Below are 18,080 nucleotides of genomic sequence, written 5' to 3'. Positions count from 1 at the left end.
CTCTCAGCTGCCCTGGCTGTTACGCGTTTCATGAGCAGCTCTCAAAGCGTTTCACAAAGGAGGTCGGCATCAATTTGCAGATGGGGAAACCGAGGCACGGTGGGGCGGCGGAGGGAGCGATTTGCTCTAGGTTTACCCAGAGCTGGGAATAGGGATCCTGCACCACCAAGACATGCTGCCCCCAATAAAGAGGCCGAACAGACTCTGGGCGCGGGGTTTCAGCCTTCCCGGGCTGAGGAGACGGGCAGGGCCGACAAACACAGCTCGGCGGCAGGATCGGCCCCCCCGACGCCCGCCGAGCTCCAAAAGGGCATCGATTCCCCTCCCCGTCCAAGATCAACCCACCCCACCCTCGCCCCCGGCGCCCCCTCCCCGTCTGAGATCACACACCCACGCCCCGCCCCCGAAACGTCGGCAGCCCGGCAGACGGGCGGCTTACCAATTTTTTGCGCTTCCGGGGCTTCCCTGGCTTGTTTTCCTTCTGCTTGCGGGGGCCCCTTTTCTTTTTCTTGACCCCCAGGGCGCTCTCCAGGTTCCTGAGATCCCCATCGTCTTCATCTACAGAGCCGGCGGGGGGAGAGAAAAGAGAAATAAGTCACGCATGGGGCATCCGCTCGGCACCGGGGAGCGTCCGCTCAGGCCCCAGGATTCTGCGCGTCTGGTTCACCCCCCACCCGGCTCCCTCTTCGCCCTCCCCTGCAATCCGCCCCGCCAAGGATCCTCGCCCCGGAGCAGCCGGGGCCCAGGTGCTAAGAAGCCGCGAGACCCTGCCGACGGCCGCGCCGTCCCGCGGGCCTGGAGCTGCCATCTGTTCTCCACCGCCTGCTTCGGCTGCCGGGCCCGGCTGACAGGCCCCCCCCCCCCCCGAGGAACTGGGCTCAGAGCCCGGCTCGTCGCGTTTCGCAGCCGCCGCTCGAAGCCGTCACGTCGAGGAAGCGCGGGGACCTCGGAGGCGAACGGCCGGGCAAAGCGCCGCGGGTGAACTGTCTGAACCGAGGGAATCTCGCGGCCGGCGTCAACGTTAGCTCCCCATTCATTCTCTCCCGCGCAATCCTGAAGGCTGGCAGACTGGGTCAGGCCACGCCACGACTAATCTAGGGGGAGCGTACAGGACAATCATGCAGTGATCCACCGCGCTCTACCACTCCCAACTCCGGGTAGGCCCACGGTTTAGGGTCACCACGAGCGTGGGGCTGCGTCCCGGACCTTCTTGGCTAACAGCCACCAATGAACCTATCCTCCGCAAACTTTTCGGGGGAACCCAGTTATATTTTTGGTCTTTGCCACATCCCCTGGCAAGGAGTTCCACAGATCAGTTGCGCAAAAAGACGACGTCCTCTTCTTCGTGCTAAACCAGCGGCCTCTGCGTTTCGGCGGGTGAGCCCTGGTTTTTGTACGGTACGAAAGGGTAAAATGAAGGGGAAATGGACGGGCCCGCGCTGGACAGGCCAGATTAGATGATCTAACCGCCCTTCCACGAAACAACGGGCCCCAATTCCATTTCTTTCCCCCACCAGCTTTACGTGGACGCAGCTCCGCTGGCTAGTGAGCCAAACCTGGCTGGATCACCGCGGTTCCAAACCATCGGCTGGCCATTCATTATGCAAACGCGCCCAATCCGCTCGACTGGCGTTTCGAGGGAATGTTACTCTTGTTGATTTTTTTTTTTGCAATAATACGGAAGCCTCGGCAGGCCCCAGCTGAGACCAAGGCCCCCGCTGCGCCAGGCGCTGCACAAACACCTCGTCAGAGACAAGTCCCCGCCCCAAAGAGCTTACAATCGAAAGCAGCAGAGAAGGGGAAACTGAGGCACCAGGTACGGGAACGACTTGCCCCCAGACGCACAGCGGGTCAGCGGCAGAGCCAGGCCTAATGCCAGTCCATTGCCCTGTCCAGTTAGAGTTTAAGGCCAAAAGGGCCAATCAGATGCACCAGCCAGGCAGCTAGAAAGCGGATTATTCGCACAACATCAAAGCACCGGCCTACTGTGCCCAATGTCCCAGCTCTGGTGATCTCTGATGCCCCAGGGGAAAGTGGCTCCCACTCCCAGATACCAATTGCGGCAGGGTGAAAATTCCTTCCTGACCCCTGCAGGCAACTCGGCCGGAGCCCTGAAGCATGAGATTGGCTCGGCGTCCTTGTCCTAATTGCACTAAGTTACTGGGCTCCTTGCAAATGTTGGCAAATGCCGGCCCACGCTGCTGAGAACGACTGACGTCAGGAGCGAAGAACCGGGAAACGTTCTCTTTCCGTAATGGCATTTGTACCGCAGGAAGGAAGGATCCCTGCAGGAAGAATGGTTTTTGGCATTTCACCCTGGCCGAACAGTTTCCTTCAAGTACCGCGTAAGTCACAGAGAAGCCAGTGCCAACCCGTCCTAGGGATGGAGTCACACGTTATCTATTAAGGATTATTTACACAGGGAAACTGAGTGGAACAGCTGTTCCACCAAACCTCCCCGTCGGGAATAGCGAGATTCTCGCCCTCCCTTCCTCCAAATTAACTTTCGAGCCTTGACAAGCCTTCACGGGCGTCTCCGCACCAGGTCAGACTGCATCTTCATCCTCCTCACAGCTGGCAACGGATTTCCAGCAGCAGAGATACGCCCCAACCTCCCCCCCGGGCTAAATGCGGTATTTACTCCGAGGACCCTGTTATTTCACCAAAGGGCAGACAGCTACGTTCTGGTATTTATTCCTTCCCTAGGGTCATGCTGCTCACCCATGCAGCTGCGGAAAAGCACCATTACTAGGGCTTTTAGGGTGAAACCGATATTTACCCGCTACTCTTCTCTTGCAAAATAATAAATACACAGCGGCAGACATGAGTTCGGGCCTTGCGTAAAGGGAAAATATGGTTTCTAGGCCGGCCCGGCTGGTCATTTCACACCCCCTCCCCCACCCTGTTGTCAATTTCACACTAGGCAAAAATATCGGGATCTGGCAGGCAAATTGACACCCGCAAGCTACTCCCTGGTAGACCCGAGCCCCAACGCATCACAGAACCGTAAGGCTGGAAAAGACCTAGAGAGGCCAACTAGACCATCTGCAGAAAAGGACCTGGGGGTTACAGTGGACGAGAAGCTGGATATGAGTCAGCAGGGTGCCCTTGTTGCCAAGAAGGCTAACGGCATTTTGGGCTGTATAAGTAGGGGCATTGCCGGCAGATCGAGGGACGTGATCATTCCCCTCTATTCGGCACTGGTGAGGCCTCATCTGGAGTACTGTGTCCAGTTTTGGGCCCCACACTACAAGAAGGATGTGGAAAAATTGGAAAGAGTCCAGCGGAGGGCAACAAAAATGATTAGGGGGCTGGATTTATGAGGAGAGGCTGAGGGAACTGGGATTGTTTACACTGCAGAAGAGAAGAATGAGGGGGGATTTGATAGCTGCTTTCAACTACCTGAAGGGGGTTCCAAAGAGGATGGATCTAGACTGTTCTCAGGGGTGGCAGATGACAGAACAAGGAGCAATGGTCTCAAGTTGCAGTAGGGGGAGGTCTAGGTTGGATATTAGGAAACACTATTTCCCTAGGAGGGTGGTGAAGAACTGGAATGGGTTCCCTAGGGAGGTGGTGGAATCTCCTTCCTTAGAGGTTTTTAAGGTCCGGCTTGACAAAGCCCTGGCTGGGATGATTTAGTCGGGGATTGGTCCTGCTTTGAGCAGGACGTTGGAGTAGATACCTCCTGAGGTCCCTTCCAGCCCTGATCTTCTATGAGTCTATCCCTGACTGTCAGATCTGTTCTTGAAAACCTGCAATGATCAGGGTTGTTACAACCTCCTTTGGTAAACTTATTCCAGTGCTTAACTATGCTTAGAATGAGAAAGTTTTTCCTGCTAGCTAACCCAAATCTCCTTTGCTTCAAATGAAGCCCATTGCTTCTTGTCCTGTCTTCAGTGGACAAGGAGAACAACTGATCCGCCAGCTCTGCCCCCCACCCCCTGCCTCTCCCCCCCTTCCCCGGCCACAGCCCTGCCCCCAGTCACCACCCCACTCCTGGCCCCGGCTCTCCGGTGGGAGCGCAGACAGGGTAAGGGGGCGTGACTGGGAGAAGTTTGGGGAGCACCGATTTAAGGACCGTTAACGCTGCGCTTCAAAAAGATCAATTTTATGGCCATTAACACACAAATTGTCAACATCACCTGTTAAAATATAGAAAGGAACGATCTTCAGATCCAACTGGAATGAGTTCTCAAGCAGCCTTTTTCTTACGTTGCCTATTTGTAAATGTCAACGATTTACCTATGGGACTTTTTTTGGCGTGAAATCGACCTTTACCCGCATTCACCGATAAAAATCGAATCCTTCCACGCTGACTCACGGGGCAGGTTTTCCAAACCGCTGCCCATTTTGCCAAGTCAATAGATGCACAGCAACATATAGCTCTAGGATTTGGGGGAAATTCGTCCAGATTAACAAAAAATATGCTAGTCCACCAGATTACACCGTTCAGAATAAAAAAAGAGGCCTTCGTTCAGTGTCACTGAATTCTCTTCCTAAGTGGAGTTACGCTTCTGGATAAAATGATTTTTCTTCCAGAATAGTATTCACGCCGGGAGGGAAGATCAGATGGTTGGATTTCCAGTCTGCCCATCTCCCTGAGGTGATCAGGGCGATGGAGGACTGAAAGCACAGATTTGGGCTCAGGAAGGAATCTGTCCCCCAAACCAGGTCAGATCAGCAGGGACCTGGGGGAGATGGGGGGCTCTGCAGTGGCAGGGGGTGCAGATCGCTTGCCGGGATCGCCTGGCCACAAATCTCACCTAGTATCACAGAAGACTCAGACACTGGGGGCACCTCGGTCTCTTCTGCTCTCTGCCAGTTCAGTCTCCTGAACGTAGATTCGTAGGACTGGAAGGGAGGTCCTCTAATCCAGTCCCCCGCCCTCGTGGCAGGACTGACTATTATCTAGACCATCCTGGACAGGTGTTCGTCCAACCTGCTCTTAGAAGCCTCCAATGATGGAGATGCCACCACCTCCCTAGGCAATTTATTCCAGAGCTTAACCACCCTGGCAGGAAGTTTTTCCTAATGTCCAACCTAAACCGCCCTGGCTACAATTTAAGCCCATTGCTTCTTGTCCTGTCCTCAGGGGTTAAGGAGAACATTTTTTCCCCCTCCTCCTTGTAACAACCTTTGATGTACTCAAAAACGGTGATCATGTCCCCTCTCGGTCTTCTCTTCTCCAGACTAAACAAACCCAATGGTTTCAATCTTCCCTCACCGCTCATGTTTTCTAGACCGTTCATCATTCTTGTTGCTCTTCTCTCTCCGATCCGTCCACATCTTTCCCGAAATGTGGCGCCCGGAACTGGACACGATACTCCAGCTGAGGCTGTATCAGCGCGGAGAAGGGCGGAAAATTACTTACGACGCTCCTGCTAACACAACATCTAAATGCTTTGGTCTAACAGAAGTCATCAGGCTCACAACCGGGTGATATCACAGGAGGTCAGAGTAGATGATCCTTCGGCCTTAAACGCCAAGAAATCTCCAGGTCTCTCCAAGGCAGTCAGCCGAGGGACCCGCTGCAAATCCAAGCCAGGAGTATGAAGAACCCCAAAAAACCCCAGCACCGTGGCAGACCCGATGGTAACTTACGTGCCTGCCTTGTTGACAAGACATTCACGGTTCGAAGCTTTAACGCTCCGCCGTTGTCTCCCCTGCTTTACCAAAATGCAGCCACCTCTGAGAGGGTGGAGCCACCGTGTCAGAGTTTGAGACAGGAAGTGAACCATTCCCATCAGTCCCCCGAGTCCTACCCAGCTTGTGAGATCTGATGGGACCAGAGCCCAAGACGGACCACGTCCGGCGAAGCCAGCAGCAGCAAACCCCTGAGTCAATCACCTCGGAGCAGCTATCGAATGTCAAACGACCGGGATCCTGGCAAGGCCGACGGCGGTTTGAAACAAGCAAAGCTCTGAGTTATGTGCCGAAGAGCAGACGAAAGAGATTTTGGCTCCCTCGCCTGTGGCTCAGGGTAGTATGAATGACAGAAGCCAGACCTCGGGAAAAGGGGATTTTTTAATTTTTTAATCCACTGGACGCTGCCAAGCCAAAGCCTTCAAAAGCCATGAGTCAGGCTGCAAAGAAAATCATGAGGTCGACATAAAAAAAAAAAATCCTGAGATTTAAAAGATAAATAATAAATTCCCTCCCTCCCGCCCCCCCCGGTTTTATGTTTTCAAGCTTTCCCCCACAACCCAGAGAGGTCGCAACTTGCTATTTTCAAACAACCACCGCTGAAAGTCTCACCTAATCACATGACTCTGGGAGCTGAGGATTTGCGGCGCCGGCCTCAGCATACTGGCAAAAAAGACAGCGCTTGTGGGGTGCAGCCCCCCTGTTCTCTTCTCACTCACCCTGATGTCAACCGGGAGTCGCTCCACTGGTGTCAATGGGTCCCTCTGTGCCTTTTTTTGGACAGCTGTTTAACCGTCTGCTCTCCTCCGCAGAAGCTCTGATTAGCTGAGGGAGGCCAGACGTAATGGGGCCTTGCTAATGTCACAAGACAGCCAGCTGAACAGCAATTAGACAACCATTCTGACGCCTCGTCCCGCTCCTTCTCCCCCCGAAGCCATTTCTCCACCGGCTTGACTGGAGAGCGTGGGGGGACGTCCCCCAAGCGTGACTAACGCCGAACAGCCAGCACTGCCGCTAGAAAACCCGCGCTCGAACCAGCAAGACCAGAATCCCAGCCGCCGCCAACGCTCAGCCAAATTCCTCGCACCTAGGGCGACGGGGTTTTGATCTTTTTAATGTGGTGTCAGTGAAATTGCCAGACTGGCAGCCCCGGAGACAGAAAGTAATTAGCAGACAGACACAGGCGCAAGCCAGCCAGGCCTCAACGCCGGGACGGCCAGCGATGCGGCCCCCGAGTCAGTTTGGAAGGCCTGCAAATTCAAGAAGCATCCTGGCATCAGTTACGCTCACCTCACATTGTCAAGGTTCGTCCCCTTCCTCTCCCCGATAGAGTTGGGTTTGGTTTTTTTTAAATAAAAACTGAGACACCTGAGAACAACCGAGAGGTGAGTCCGCGCTTCCCCGCACGCCACTGGTGGATACCCGGCCTTTTGGGAAGCCCACCCCGATGGCACCTGGGCCGGATTCAAACTGTTCCATAGCTCCACGCGCCCCAACTCCCCGCCGTACACCTTGAGCAGGGAGCACTTCCTGCCATGCGCCAAGGGCCCTCGGCACTTTACAACCTCCTTTGGTAAACCCCTAAAAAGTTAGGTTTATGCAGAGGAAGGAGGGTCTTGCGGGTAAAGCTTTTTGCCTACGACTCGGAAGATCTGAGTTCAATTCCCAACACGGACTTCTGATACGACCCTGGCTGACTCACCCGAGACCCAGATTTTTACAGGTATTTGGAATTAATGGGAGTTCGGCACCAAAAAACATCTGGCCTCTGATCCATGCGGCCCTCGGTTTTGGGGATAACGACATGTCCCTTCCCCACAGAGCCGTCGGGATGTTTGTAAGGGGCTCAGGGCCCTGGGGAACAGGGCTTTGGAGCTGGAGCACAGACCAGTAGGTTTCATGCCCGGAGCCAGAGCGGAGCAATTCAAAAATCTGATTGCTCCAAATCCCTGCCCGGGACGGACAGGATCAGACTCCGGAGTTGGCACAAGCGACACCGGCGCGTCCGTCTCCCGGCTCGGGAGTTCCATCCCCTCTCCTCTAGCTCATCCGTCCAAATCAAGCCCGCGTCGTTATCCGGCGGCTGTTCAGTGACCCTACCCGCGTAACAAGCTGGCGGGTTCTTAGCCTGGCTCCCCAGGGGGCAGGCGGCCGCATAAATCACAGCTGGCACTAACTGGCTGTCTTTTGACAGAGGTCAAGAACTAAACGGGGTCACGACTCAAGCTCCCGGAGAGGGTCCCTCTAGGTCACGGATTAAGCACACGGATCCCACTGTACCTGTCCTCTCCGGGATCCCAAACTAAATACCCCTCGCCAGCTCTAAATTCACACCGCCGCGTCCTCGCCCTAACAAAGCATCTGAGTGGGTCCCACCGGCTGGACGATCGCGGCCTTGGCGAGCCTGGATTTACAAAAGAAGATAATGGATTTCCCTGGCCTGCGGGGAAAAAAACACCTCAGGGAAAACAAGACAGATGCACTGGTTTATGCAGGAGCCAGCCGACCACCTACCCTCATCTAATAATCCTCTGGCAACTTCACACCGCAGGCTGGCTGCGGGAGAGAGACATCAGCCAAACCCCTGTGCCAGCTGCAAGGCAAACATGAACTCGGCAGCACAGAGAGGAATGACCTGTCAGATGATGCCAGTCACCTCGACAGGGGGTGCCTTGCTAGGTTAGAAATGACAACACAGCCCTCCGACACACACACACACACACACACGCAGGCGTGCACACACACCGTACGCTGACAACGCCAGCTCCTTTGCCTTACAAATCAAAATGCAAAAAAATCATAATAAAAATACTAACAAAAACGGAGGCGCAGCCAACAGGGTGGACTTGCCTTCGCACCCTCCCCGCCTAGATTCCTGCCGCCAGCCCCTCCCGTCTAAGCAGCAGCATCTCGCATTTCTTCTGACAATACCATATTATCTCTTCCGCCCTCTGGGTTTGAATCACCTGGTTGCATCCCGCCGCCGCTCAGTTCCCGGTGGGATGTAATTCACAAAGCCGAGGGGAGCGGGGCAGGCCGCGGGGCATCCTTACCGCCCCTCAATCCCGTCAATTTCTAATCCTGCCATCAATCTTTTCTTTTCTTTTTTCCCCCTCACCCCTTTCAGATTCTCCCCCCCCCCCGCCCTAATCATAATATTGATGCACATGCGCAGCCAAGATGGGTATTTTGGCAGGCAATCAACTAGAAATTTCCACACACGTGACATTTTCACTCTCTACCTTGGAAAAAAAAATTATATATATATATATATATATATATAAAAATAAAATACGAGCACACACATAGATATTATATAACGCGTCAAGGGATGGCGGAGAGGTGGATTTAACTGAAACCAGAAATCAAGAGTTATTTCACTGTAACCAGAAACAAAGAAAGACTCCAGAATCTCCATCTCATTCACTACAGATGTCGGTTCCACCCCACTTGCATATTTAAATTTAAACAAAAGACAAGCAAAATCAAGAACAGATCCCTTATCTCCCGGCAGTTAACGGAGGCGGGGGAAGCCATTTCCACTGGGGCAGGGGAACGGGTCCCTCTTATTTTTAACAGTGGCTTTAAAAATCATTGTCCCCAAGGTAGAAATTCGCCAGTCAGGGAGGGATTACGCACCTCGGGAACTCTGCCAAATGAAATACAGGCTCCGAGGGAGATTTTCAGAAAGCGCTCGGGTCCCCCCGTTAAGCAACTGACTGAAGCAGACAGATTTTCAGAAGTGCGTAATGCCCACCTGTTCCCCCTTGTTCCCAGGTAGGATGCAGAGCCCCTTTGCAAATGTGGCCCTCAGAGAATAGTCTGTTATCAGGTATGAATCCACAGGGCCAGCAGCTGATAAGGAAATGCCCCTGGCAGGGGGACCAGGAGTGATCAGAGACCCCGGTGCAGGAGTAGGTAGGTTACTGGGACTTCCAGAATTTCAGACGACGAGCTGGATCAGCAGGAGATGGCAAAGCAGCCGCCGTTTTAGGACCAATATGAGGAAAACTCTTGCCAAGGAAACCTGGTGGCGTGCCCAGTGCCCTACTCAGGAGAGGGGACAGCCACGTTCAAAGAGATTTCACGCTGGAAAGCAACCAATCCTCCAGCTGCATCTGTCATCAATCACAGGATCAGGGGCTAAACATATCCCGCGTTTCTCAGGACCCGTAAGAATGTCCATTTGGTTATTTTACGTGGAAATACTACTTAAAGTCCCCCTTTTGGGGAGTAATTACAAAGCACCTTCCTGCCAACTTTAGTGATCTGATTTGCTTCTTAGACTAGTGTCCAAAGCGGGCCCCACGGTGTTACATCCTGCGGGTACCCGATCCTGCGAAGACTGAATCAAGTGCTTAATTCTGATCACACAAGGAGTCCCGCTTCGATCAGCGACTTGAGCCGTCCACATCGTTACGCGCGCGTTTAAGTCTTTCCAGAATCAGCACCAGAGTTCGGATGTTTTCAGGAAAGGGAGGGCTCTGGGAAAAACAATCAACCTGTGATCGTCTACCTTCCCGGTCTGGAGGAGTTTGGAAGTCAAAAAATTAGGGCCGAAATACTGGCTTCATTGAGGACAAAGGCAAAATCCCCACTGATTTCAACCGAGCCAGGATTTTCATCGTAAAAGCTGAAAAGCCTTGCAGGATCGGGGCCTACCTCAAGGCGGCCCTGATCTCTGGTCAGCAGCCTGTACTTGAACGCAAATAAATAAAAAGCCAGACGGTCATTTTATGAACGGTTCTGGATTCTTTCACTTAAGCGTCTCAGTGTTACAGGTGGCGAATCGGGAGGTGGATTTAAAGATTGAGGGGAAGGAGGGACACCGCTTTTAAAACTGAAACACAGATTTCTGACCATTTTGAGAAGCGGGGAAGAGGAGACTCTATTTTAAATCCTGGGGCTTACAAACAAAAACAAACAAACAAACGTTCACGTGCGCACACACACACACGCTTCTTTTCCTTTTCACTGAAAGTGGGTTTTCTTGATCAAGAGAAAAGAAAGTGATAGTTTTTCTCCCTCTCCAGTGTTAATTTTTTTTTAATCCGTATTCACAATGGGGGATCATCTTTGCCTTTCTTTAAATTAGCCACACCTGTTAGGTCGTAAACCTGCAAATCTTTCCTCCCATAAGCTCTCCTCTACTTTCTCATATAATAATTATCCCCCGCTCTTATCTATTTCCTTCAGTAGATTTCAAAGCGCTTTCCAAAGCAGGTCAACAGTATCTTTAGCCTCTTTTCACAGAGGGAGAAACCGAGGCACAGGGTGGGGAAGCGGCTCGCCCCAGGTGACCTAGCAAGGCAGGCGGCAGAGGCAGGATTTGAACGCAGATCTCAAGCCACACATCTTCCAGGCATGATGTAACACACAGCACAAGGAACTTGACCCACACTCTGAAGCCAATGGGACTACTTCCATGAGCAAAGCTACCCACCCAAGCGTCTCCAGGATCAGACACTCCAAAACTACCGAGTATGTTTTTTATATACGTAGCGATCGCGTGTTTCAGTCACTCAGGGAAGGCTAAGAAAGAAGGTCGGGGGAGACAGCAGTCTTTCCACTGGCATAAATAACTCCCCCGGCCCAACATTAAAATTAACACATTTATTAAATCAAGAAAAAGCAAAGTGACTTTGGGAACCTGGAAATCAAATTTGGTGACAGAAAAATATTGGCTTTATTCCCCCCCACACACACACTTTTTTTTTTCAAGTCACAAATCCTTTACCTACAAGGCTGAACCTAATAAGCATATTTTGCTCTCTCTACGCACTGATCATTATGACCAATCAATGTGCGGAAAGACCCTACTGCTGAGAACAACAGGATTGGGGCAGAGCTTGTCCATTTAGATGAAGGCAAAAGATTTGCACGTCTTTCACATGACGCATGGCGAATGACAAGTCTTTGCAAGACTGAAGCCTTTTGTAAACTCTGGCGACAGACCACCTATTTGTTAGGCAGGTACCCACAGCCTAGGACAAAGCGGCCTTGATCCATGATTAGGGCATCCATGTGTTACTGTAATCAAAATAAATTAATAATTACGGCAAGGATAAAGGGAAAGGGAAAACGAGAGCCATCTTACGCCCACACTTCCTTATTTCCCTGCTCCTCCGATTCCTTAAGCTTCCTTCCCCTCCACGCCTGAGGTTTTCTTTCTAAGGGAGAGCAAATTGAAGCGAATCTGGGTAGAGATTTGTCTGGCAGCAGCAAAATACTCTACATTTTTTGAAGGGACAAGAGCCTTTGGTTACATCCCTCTGATTTCATTGACATTTAAAATTTGCTTTTTAAACCATGCAGGACTCCAGTCCCGAGTTGATGGGTGCCACAGAGCAGGGAGCATGTCAGTTATACAGGGGGAATTCGGACGGGTCTTAGAGCAACAACTGAAGTCAAGGTAAACTCACAAAACACGGAAGTGTCACATGAGGCACCGAACAAGGCTAACGAGCCTCTCCCGAAAGGTCCACGCCATGTTCACCCTGGCCCTGACCCCACCAACTACCCCGCCTTCCGCTTACCCCTGTCCTCACCTCACCCTCCGCTCCTGCTATCGCCAACCTGGCCCCGATCCCACCCATTCCCACCGCAGCCCATTAACCCTGTCCTCACCTCACCCTCCGCTCCCGCCATCGCCAACCTGGCCCCGATCCCACCCATTCCCACCGCAGCCCATTAACCCTGTCCTCACCTCACCCTCCGCTCCCGCCATCGCCAACCTGACCCTGATCCCACCAACTACCCCGCCTTCCGCTTACCCCTGTCCTCACCTCACCCTCCGCTCCCGCCATCGCCAACCTGGCCCTGACCCCACCAACTACCCCGCCTTCCGCTTACCCCTGTCCTCACCTCACCCTCCGCTCCTGCTATCGCCAACCTGGCCCCAATCCCACCTATTCCCACCGCAGCCCATTAACCCTGTCCTCACCTCACCCTCCGCTCCCGCCATCGCCAACCTGGCCCCGATCCCACCCATTCCCACCACATCCCATTAACCCTGTCCTCACCTCACCCTCCGCTCCCGCCATCGCCAACCTGGCCCCGATCCCATCTATTCCCACCGCAGCCTATTAACCCTGTCCTCACCTCACCCTCTGCTCCCGCCATCGCCAACCTGGCCCCGACCCCACCAACTACCCCACCTTCCGCTTACCCCTGTCCTCACCTCACCCTCCGCTCCTGCTATCGCCAACCTGGCCCTGATCCCACCTTTCCCACCGCAGCCCATTAACCCTGTCCTCACCTCACCCTCTGCTCCCGCCATCGCCAACCTGGCCCCGATCCCACCCACTCCCACCGCACCCCATTAACCCTGTCCTCATGTCACCCTCCGCTCCCGCCATTGCCAACCTGGCCCTTACCCCACCTATTCCCACTGCAGCCCATTAACCCTGTCCTCACCTCAACCTCTTGCTCCCGCCATCGCCAACCTGGCCCTTACCCCATCCACTCCCACCGCAGCCCATTAACCCTGTCCTCACCTCACCCTCCGCTCCCGCCATTGCCAACCTGGCCCTGACCCCACGAACTACCCCGCCTTCCGCTTACCCCTGTCCTCACCTCACCCTCCGCTCCCGCTATCACCAACCTGGCCCCGATCCCACCCATTCCCACCGCACCCCATTAACCCTGTCCTCATGTCACCCTCCGCTCCCGCCATTGCCAACCTGACCCTTACACCACCTATTCCCACTGCACCCCATTAACCCTGTCCTCACCTCACCCTCTGCTCCCGCCATCGCCAACCTGGCCCTGACCCCACCAACTACCCCGCCTTCCGCTTACCCCTGTCCTCACCTCACCCTCCGCTCCCGCCATCGCCAACCTGGCCCCGATCCCACCTATTCCCACCGCAGCCCATTAAACCTGTCCTTACCTCACCCTCCGCTCCCACCATCGCCAACCTGGCCCTGACCCCACAAACTACCCCGCCTTCCGCTTACCCCTGTCCTCACCTCACCCTCCGCTCCCGCCATCGCCAACCTGGCCCTGATCCCATCCACTCCCACCGTAGCCCATTAACCCTGTCCTCACCTCACTCTCCGCTCCCGCCATCGCCAACCTGGCCCTGACCCCATGACCTACCCCGCCTTCCGCTTACCCCTGTCCTCACTTCACCCTCCGCTCCCGTCATCCTGGCCCTAATCCCACCCATTCCCACTGGAGCCCATTAACCCTGTCCTCATCTCAACCTCCGCTCCCGCCATCGCCAACCTGGCCCTTACCGCATCCACTCCCACCGCAGCCCATTAACCCTGTCCTAACCTCACCCTCCGCTCCCGCCATTGCCAACCTGGCCCTGACCCCACGAACTACCCCGCCTTCCGCTTACCCCTGTCCTCACCTCACCCTCCGCTCCCGCTATCACCAACCTGGCCCTGATCCCACCCATTCCCACCGCACCCCATTAACCCTGTCCTCATGTCACCCTCCGCTCCCGCCATTGCCAACCTGGCCCTTACACCACCTATTCCCACTGCACCCCATTAACCCTGTCCTCACCTCACCCTCTGCTCCCGCCATCGCCAACCTGGCCCTGACCCCACCAACTACCCCGCCTTCCGCTTACCCCTGTCCTCACCTCACCCTCCGCTCCCACCATCGCCAACCTGGCCCCGATCCCACCTATTCCCACCGCAGCCCATTAACCCTGTCCTCACCTCACCCTCCGCTCCCACCATCGCCAACCTGGCCCTGACCCCACAAACTACCCCGCCTTCCGCTTACCCCTGTCCTCACCTCACCCTCCGCTCCCACTATCGCCAACCTGGCCCCAATCCCACCCATTCCCACCACAGCCCATTAACTCTGTCCTCACCTCACCCTCCGCTCCCGCCATCGCCAACCTGGCCCTGACAACACCCACCCCCATCAATCCTGTCCTGACATCACCCTCCGCTCCCGCCATCACCAACCTGGTTCTGACCTCACCCACTCCCACCGCTGCCCATTAACCCTGTCCTCATCTCACCCTCTGCTCCTGCCATCACCAACCTGGTCATGACCCCATCCACTCCCACCACAGCCCATTAACCCTGTCCTCACCTCATCCTCTGCTCCTGCCATCGCCAACCTGGCTCTGACACATCCACCGCAACCCATTAACCCTGTCCTCACCTCATCCTCTGCTCCTGCCATCGCCAACCTGGCTCTGACACATCCACTTCCACCGCAACCCATTAACCCTGTCCTCACCTCACCCTCCGCTCCCGCCATCGCCAACCTGACCCTGACCCCATCCACTGCCACCGCAGCCCACTAACCCTGTCCTCACCTCACTCTCAGCTCCCGCCATCACCAACTTCGCCCTGACCCCGTCCACTCCAACCACAGCCCATTAAACCTGTCCTCATCTCACCCTGTGCTCCCGCCATTGGCAACTTGGCCCTGATCCACCCACTCCCACCGCAGCCCATTGACCCTGTCCTCACGTTACCCTCCACTCCCACCATCACCAACCTGGCTCTGACCTCACCCACTCCCACCGCCGCCCATTAATCCTGTCCTCATCTCACCCCCTGCTCCCGCCATCGCCAACCTGGCCCTGACCCCATCCACTCCTGTTGAGGGCAATTGGCCTCTTCCCTTAAGGCGCCCTTTACTCCCATCACAGGTGAAGTAACTCTATCATGAGGGGTGCGAAGTCCCCTCCACACAAGCTGTGGCTACCGACTCCCACCACACACAGATCTAGGTAACCACTGTGGCCATGTCCCTTGGACAGCGGAGCCACTTGCACTCCCAATACGTCCTCGCCCTGCCCAGAGTCCAGTGCTCTCCCCTGCACCGTACCCGGGGTGCCCCATCCTGAGTCGGGTTGGGCGTTCGGCCCCACCTGCTCCCTACACTCTGAGAGTCCATCCGCTAGAGACCACCACTAGTCAGAGCGCCAAATGCCACCTACCGCCCCTCATGCCAGCAGGCCAAACCCCACAGTTCACTGACCACCCCCACGCCACCTTGTTCCAGCTGATCTGATCCTGAAGGGCACCAAAGTGCTCTCCCAGCCCACTGGCAAATGCCATCGGCCGGTCCTTCGAGGTTCCCGCCCCATCCACGGACCCCATGTGCCCTGTCCTGTCTGCCAGGGGCCCTCCCTATCTGCTGACTGAGCCCGGGGCCCCATCCTGCCCCCAGCACCCTCCTCGCCCAATGCCCAGCGGGCCCCATCCTGCCCACTGGGGCAAATCACCCCCCACTCCTGCCAACACCCATCCTGCCCGCCAGGCACCAATCATCCCGCCTTCCCACCAACGCCCAGCGGGCCCGGTCCTGCCCATCGGGTGCCAAGCTTTCCCCCCCGCCAAGCACACGCTGATCCCACAAACCCTGTCCCACTCCCCCCCCACCCCCCGCAACGACTCCAGGGGTCCCATCTTGTTGCTCCTCCACCGCCACTGCCAGAACTGCCCCCCCCCTGTCTTTGGGGAAACCCCTCAACGCCCACTTAACCCCCGGGCTGCTCACCACCTCACAAGAGCAGGCGGGGGGTGGGGGGGTGACACACAAGACTTTGATGGCAGCCTCCAGGGCTTTAATGGAGGAGGGTGAAGGGGGGGGCTCTGTGTTGCCAAGCAATCAGGGCCACCCCACACTCGGGGGGGGGGGGAATCCTGTTCTCTACTGGAATCCATGGAGGAGCATCGGGCCCCACTGAGGCCACTTCGGGTGGGGGAGGGGCCCCGAAAACCAAATCGGGGAAGGGGGGCTTGCCTGTACCCCTCCCCCATCCTGAACGTTCGAAACGCGGTGGGGGCGACTAGAAACTCTCGGGGGCCCCCCCTCAACGTTCCAAAGCCGTTAGGCAGCGCGCCAGAGGCGCGTGGGGGGGGAGTAGAAACTCTCGGGGTCCCCCTTAACGTTCCAAAGCCGTTGAGTCGCGCGCGTGGAGGGCTGAACTCTCGGCCCCTCGGCGTTCCAAAGCCATTGGGCAGCGCGGGCGCATTGGGGGGAGGGTGTCGGAACTCTCGGCCCGTCAACGATCCAAAGAGGGGAAGGGGGGGTCTGGAAACTCTCCCCTCTGGGCAGCGCGCGCGCCTGCGGGGGGGGGGAGAGGGCGGGGGTGAACTCTCGGCCCCTCAACGTTCCACAGCCGTTGGGCAGCGGGGTGGGGGGAGGAGGGTGCCGCGAACTCTCGGCCCCTCAACGTTCCAAAGCCGTTGGGCAGCGGCGCGCGCGCGGCGAAGGGGGGGGAAGCCTCGGAAGTCGGAACTCTCGGCCCCTCAACGTTCCACAGCCGTTGGTTGTTTACAAACAAAGTCCCCCCCCCCCCGAAAGTTCGAAAGCCGTTGGAGGGGGAGGGGAAAGGGGGGTTGTTTTGGCGCCCGGCTCGGGGGGCAGGGGGGGGGGTTGTTTACCTGGAGGAGCCGCAGCTGCTGGTGGAGTTGATGCTGCTGGTGCTGGTGCCAGTGGAGCAGCAGCAGGCGGGAATATGTCGCCTGGGCTGTTGTCCCCTGCTCCGTCTTCCTCCTCCTCTTCCTCCTCTTCTTCTTCATCCCCCTCCACCTCAGACACCACCATCTCCTCCTCCTCTTCCTCGTCCTCCCTCAGAGGGGAAGCCATGGTGGTGCTGGGGGAGGGGGGGGCAGGGACACACACAGAGAGAGAAGGGGGGGAACAACCCCTCTTCACCACACACAAAAATCCTCTTCCCCCCACCCCTTCAGATCACCTCAGTCACAAAAAAAAAACTGCATGAAAAAGTCCCATGAATTCAAAAAAAAAAGAGAGGGAAAAAAACTCTTTAACTTTTTCCCCTCCCCCCCTTTAAAAAATATAAAAGTGGGGGGGAGAGGAAGAGAGAGGTTTAAAATATATTTAAATTCTGAGGGGGCAGCTCAGCATAATATTTGCCACAAGAGCAAGGAACAAAAATGGCCGCCCTTAAATTATTTTTAAAACAGACCCCCCCAGGAGGGAAAAAAAGGGAAAAAAAATCCCCCCCACTCCTTTCTTTATTGAAAAAAAAAAACAAAATGGCTGGCTTGATTTTTAAGTCAAACACCCCCCCCCACCCCACTACCACACACACACCTCTTCCTTGAGGTTAACAAAAAAAAAACAGCCCCCCCCCGAAATCAATCCAAAACAGCCAGAACAACAAAAAGATTCCCCCCCCCTTGATTTTTCTCCTTATTGTTGCTTGTTTGAATCTCTCAGCTCATTGCATAGATGAACAATATTTGTATATTCCTGGCACTGGGGGGGAACTGAAAGAGAAAGATTTCTGCATAAAACAAAGATGGCTGCTCTAAATTATTTCTTTTTTCTTATACTTCCCCCCCACCTCCCTCAATAAAAATATTTTCCGGGGGGGGGGGGACAGAAAAGGCTGGGATTAATCAGTACTCATGCTCAGTGTGACATCAGCATAAATTGTTAAAGGTTAACTAGTTCCATACTAGTAACACCATATATATATA

General features: G+C 55.2%; 1 protein-coding gene across 7 annotated transcripts in view; it reads right to left on the bottom strand.

The window, feature by feature from the left end:
* Positions 1–17,321, bottom strand: part of CHD3 (chromodomain helicase DNA binding protein 3) — a 63,325-nt gene extending 46,004 nt beyond the window's left edge. For 6 of the 7 annotated variants that reach the window (XM_045001482.1, XM_045001484.1, XM_045001487.1 and 3 more), the window contains exons 1-2: positions 17,016–17,321; positions 440–558 (exon numbers count right to left, since the gene is read on the bottom strand). In XM_045001482.1, coding sequence (XP_044857417.1) covers positions 440–558; positions 17,016–17,220 — 324 coding nt within the window. In that variant the 5' untranslated portion in view covers positions 17,221–17,321. Of the gene's footprint in view, positions 1–439; positions 559–8,609; positions 8,635–17,015 lie in introns of those variants that run through there. The other variant, XM_045001489.1, reaches the window with a different exon arrangement.
* Between the last annotated feature and the right edge of the window lie 759 nt (positions 17,322–18,080).

Source organism: Mauremys mutica, unplaced genomic scaffold (assembly GCF_020497125.1).
Source record: "Mauremys mutica isolate MM-2020 ecotype Southern unplaced genomic scaffold, ASM2049712v1 Super-Scaffold_277, whole genome shotgun sequence".
Classification (NCBI taxonomy): domain Eukaryota; kingdom Metazoa; phylum Chordata; order Testudines; family Geoemydidae; genus Mauremys; species Mauremys mutica.
The sequence above is the reverse complement of the archived record's forward strand: the minus strand, read 5'-3'. Positions and strand labels throughout refer to the sequence as shown.